Source organism: Mandrillus leucophaeus, unplaced genomic scaffold, assembly GCF_000951045.1.
Source record: "Mandrillus leucophaeus isolate KB7577 unplaced genomic scaffold, Mleu.le_1.0 Scaffold78, whole genome shotgun sequence".
In the NCBI taxonomy this organism is placed as follows: Eukaryota; Metazoa; Chordata; class Mammalia; order Primates; family Cercopithecidae; genus Mandrillus; species Mandrillus leucophaeus.
Window position 1 is genome coordinate 942,580 of NW_012108474.1, and position 3,875 is coordinate 946,454.

General features: G+C 56.2%; 1 protein-coding gene across 1 annotated transcript in view; it reads left to right on the forward strand.

Annotated features, from left to right (window-relative positions):
• Nucleotides 1-2,126, forward strand: part of PRR25 (proline rich 25) — a 12,546-nt gene extending 10,420 nt beyond the window's left edge. Inside the window, exon 3 of the mRNA XM_011966912.1 lies at nucleotides 1,541-2,126. Coding sequence (XP_011822302.1) covers nucleotides 1,541-1,725 — 185 coding nt within the window. The 3' untranslated portion in view covers nucleotides 1,726-2,126. The remainder of the gene's footprint in view (nucleotides 1-1,540) is intronic.
• Nucleotides 2,127-3,875: the final 1,749 nt, after the last annotated feature.

A 3,875-nucleotide genomic window follows, 5' to 3' on the forward strand; every position in this document is an offset into this window, starting at 1 on the left:
ATCTCAGCTCGCTGCAAGCTCCGCCTCCTGGGTTTACACCATTCTCCTGCCTCAGCCTCCCGAGTAGCTGGGACTACAGGCGCCGCCACCTCGCCCGGCTAGTTTTTTGTATTTTTTTAGTAGAGATGGGGTTTCACCGTGTTCGCCAGGATGGTCTCGATCTCCTGACCTCGTGTTCCGCCCATCTCGGCCTCCCAAAGTGCTGGGATTACAGGCTTGAGCCACCACGCCCGGCCGTCATTTTTCATCCTACTAAAAACCAGTCTACCAAAAAATACCAAAATGAACCTTTCCGTACGTATAACTTTATATACTTGTGTATGTGTGTATATGTGTATGTATTTATGTATACGTATACACATATATACGTATACATATTATATGTATGTGTATATATGCTCATACATATATACGTATATATGTGTGTATACATACGTCTCATATATACATATATATATGTAGAGAGAGAGAATGAGGAGAGAGAGAGACTTTCAGATTATTTCTTTCAGCTAACTTCCCCAGAGTGGAATCCCTTGGTCTAGTAAATTCTCTGTGCTCCAGTTGAAGTTTGGCAAATGACTTCTGGGGGTCTGGACCGTTCCAGCAGAAGCGTCTGTGAGTGAAGAGGGCTGTGGACCTGGTTGTTAGGAGACAGAGCCAGGGCGAGGTTCCCACTCAGGTCTCCCCATCTCCTGCAGCCTCTTTTCATAGCAGTGGATACTTTTCTTCCCTTTAAAGAGACCGTTCTAGAAGCCTAATGGCAGTGCTGGCGACACGATTGTTTTTCACGTGAATTTGCAGGTCTGTCTTGGGGCTGGACATCCGGCACTGGTGGGCGTGGGAATGACAGGCTGGACCCACAGGTGGAAATTGGCAAAGCTCGTCTTCCAGAGGCACTCGGTCAAAGAGTTCCGACAGTGACCTCACCCGTGGCTGGGGCTTCGGACCCTGATGAGCTGCGGTGTCACCACAGGTTTGCAGGCAAGGAGGCCTTTGCTTGAGGAGCTTGCAAAGAACCTCCCCACGGAAGCGGGCAGCCTCTGTGTGACGGGCACCTTGGGGCGTGCTGAGCTTGAACCTGGGGACCAGCTGGCAGAGGCAGGCAGAGGACAGAGGCTCCGCCCCTGCCCAGCGCTCAGGCAAGCTGTGGAAGGTTCCCTCCCACCCTGTACAGGTGGGTGCGGAGGAGCAGCAGGCAGGCAGCGCGGGTCCCACGTGCTGGAGGAGCAGCTAAGCGGGAAGCCACGGCAGCAGGGCTCAGCCTCTTGGAGCTGGGGGTCCAGTGCTGCCTGCCCGTCTGTGAGGCGAGCACAGAGGACCCCCAGGGTGCTGTGGGTGGGCAGGGTTGGGCACCACAGAGGGCAGCTGGGAGGAGTGGGGCTGAGAGCTCAGGCAGTGCTCCTTGGTGCAGCCGTGGCTGGGGGCCTCAAGGACCGCGTGGGAGCCCCTGGGGTCTGTGAGGCTGGCAGGAGGCGAGGAGAGGCCAAGACCCCCAGGGAACGCCCAGGCCTGAACCCCTCCAGTGCTGCTGACCTTGCAGCTGCTGCCACGCCACGGGCGGTGACCACACAGACGTCCCCTCTGCCATTGTTGTGGGACTGGGAAGGACGCCGGGCAGATACAGCCTCCCCCTCCAGTGCCCCGAACTCCCTGGGTCCACCCCGGCTCCCATGGTGGGGAGGGGCCGCCTTGGAGCCCCCATGGGAGAGAGTGGAGGTGGGGTAAGTGCCTGGAGCTCTTGGCCATCATGTGCGAATGTTTTGCTCCCTGCTGATGCCTCCCTCGCACCGTCCTGTCTGTATTGTGGACTGGGCAGCTCTCACGGGGGGCAGTTCTGTCCCCAGGGGACACTGGCCAGCAAGTGGAGACGTCTGTGGTCTTGGTTGGTGTTGCTGCAGGCATCTGGCTGGTGGAGCCCAGGGAGGCTGTCCCGGCCCCTGCAGCCTGCAGAACAGTCCCGCCGTGGAGGACGGCCAGCCCTGAGTCCCCAGTGCCCCAGGGCCCGGGACACCCCTGCCTGCCCTGGGCAGATCCCCGGGGCCAGGCGGTTCAGGCCGTGCTCCTGCCCGCTGGGGTCTCCTGCCGTCCTCGCCATCACCACTGGGTGGAGCCACAGGTCCGTGTGATCATCCCTGTGATCCCGGGTTCCGGAAGGATCCTCACCCAAAGCTGGCACAGCCCGGCTCCCGAACTCTGGTCTCAGGACCCTTCGCAATCCTGAAACCTTTTGAGCTTTTGTTTACATGCGCGGCCGCTGTGGACGTTCACCCTACTAGAAATAGAGCATTTAAAAATGTTCACTTTTTCACGTAAAAATAGCAATAAATCCATTGCATGTGAACATAACATTTTAATGAAAAACAACTGTTTCCCCGTAAAAAAAAAATGTAGTGGGAAGAGAAAGGAGGGGTGGCTGTTTGTGCTGGATTCTTATGTCTGCATCTGCCTTCAGGCCTGTGGCCTCCAGAACATTCCGCCCCACACTTTCAGGAGAATGGGAAGGAGGCCAGGCACGGTGGCTCACGCCTGTAATCCCAGCACTTTGGGAGGCCGAGGCGGGCAGATCACCTCAGGCCAGGAGTTCGAGACCAGGCTGGGCAACATGGTGAAACCCCGTCTCTACTAAAATGCAAAAAATTAGGCGTGGTGGCGGGCGCCTGTAATCCCAGCTACTCTGGAGGCTGAGGCACGAGAATCGCTTGAGTCCGGGCGGTGGAGTTTGCATTGAGCCAAGACTGTGCCATTGCACTCCAGCCTGGGCGACAGAGCGAGAGACAGTCTCAAAAGAATGGGAAGGAAACCACTCTCAGAAGTGTCATGAGAACAGGTTTGACCTCGGGGACCCCGGAAGGTTTCTGGATCCCCTTTGAGAAGCGTGGTCTGGACACAGCCGTCAGATGCCTGTTGTGGGGTCTTTACCAACCTTGCTTTGCTGCATTCATTCATTCAGAGACGGAGTCTCGCTGTGTCACCAGACTGGAGTGCGGTGGTCCGATCTTGGGTCACTGCAACCTCCACCTCCTGGGGTTCAAGCGATTCTCCTGCCTCAGCCTCCCGAGTAGCTGGGATGACAGACGCCCGCCACCACGCCCGGCTAATTTTTTGTATCTTTATTAGAGATGGGATTTCACCATGTTGGCCAGGCTGGTCTTGAACTCCTGACCTCAAGTGATCCACCTGCCTCGGCCTCCCGAAGTGCTGGAATTACAGGTGTGAAGCGCCGTGCCTGGCCCTGCTTTGCTGGTTTTAAATGTTTTTGTTGAAAACGAGGATCAGACATACGTTATTACAGTTTTCAGAGTAGAAACCAGCTTGAGAAAATCCTATTTATGAGCACAGTCACTCTGGGAGGCGAGACTCCTTCGTCCAGGGTCACTGAGGTCTGGATTGTTGGAGAATTATTCACAGAAACCCCAGAAGCAGCTGAGGAGACGTGGGGCTGAGATGGGGGCCTGCGCGCGCAGCCAGGCTGTGCAGAAACTCGCAGTGTGGCACGTGGCCGCCGGGGCTCAACCAGGCCCGTCTCTTCCCTTTTGGCGTCTGTGGAAAATGCCGGGCTGATGTCATTATGGGTGACTCCTGCGACCCTAAAAAGTTTTTTTTTGAGACAGAGTCTTGCTCTGTCACCCAGGCTGGAATGCAGTGGTATGATCTTGGCTCACTGCAACCTCTGCCTCCTGGGTTCAAGCAATTCTTCTGCCTCAGCCTCCCGAGTAGCTGGGATGACAGGTGCCCACCACCACGCCCAGCTAATTTTTGTATTTTTAGTAGAGATGGGGTTTCTCCATGTTGGCCAGGCTGGTCTCGAACTTCTGACCTCAAGTGATCCGTCTGCCTCAGCCTCCCAAAGTGCTGGCATTACAGGTGTGAGCCAC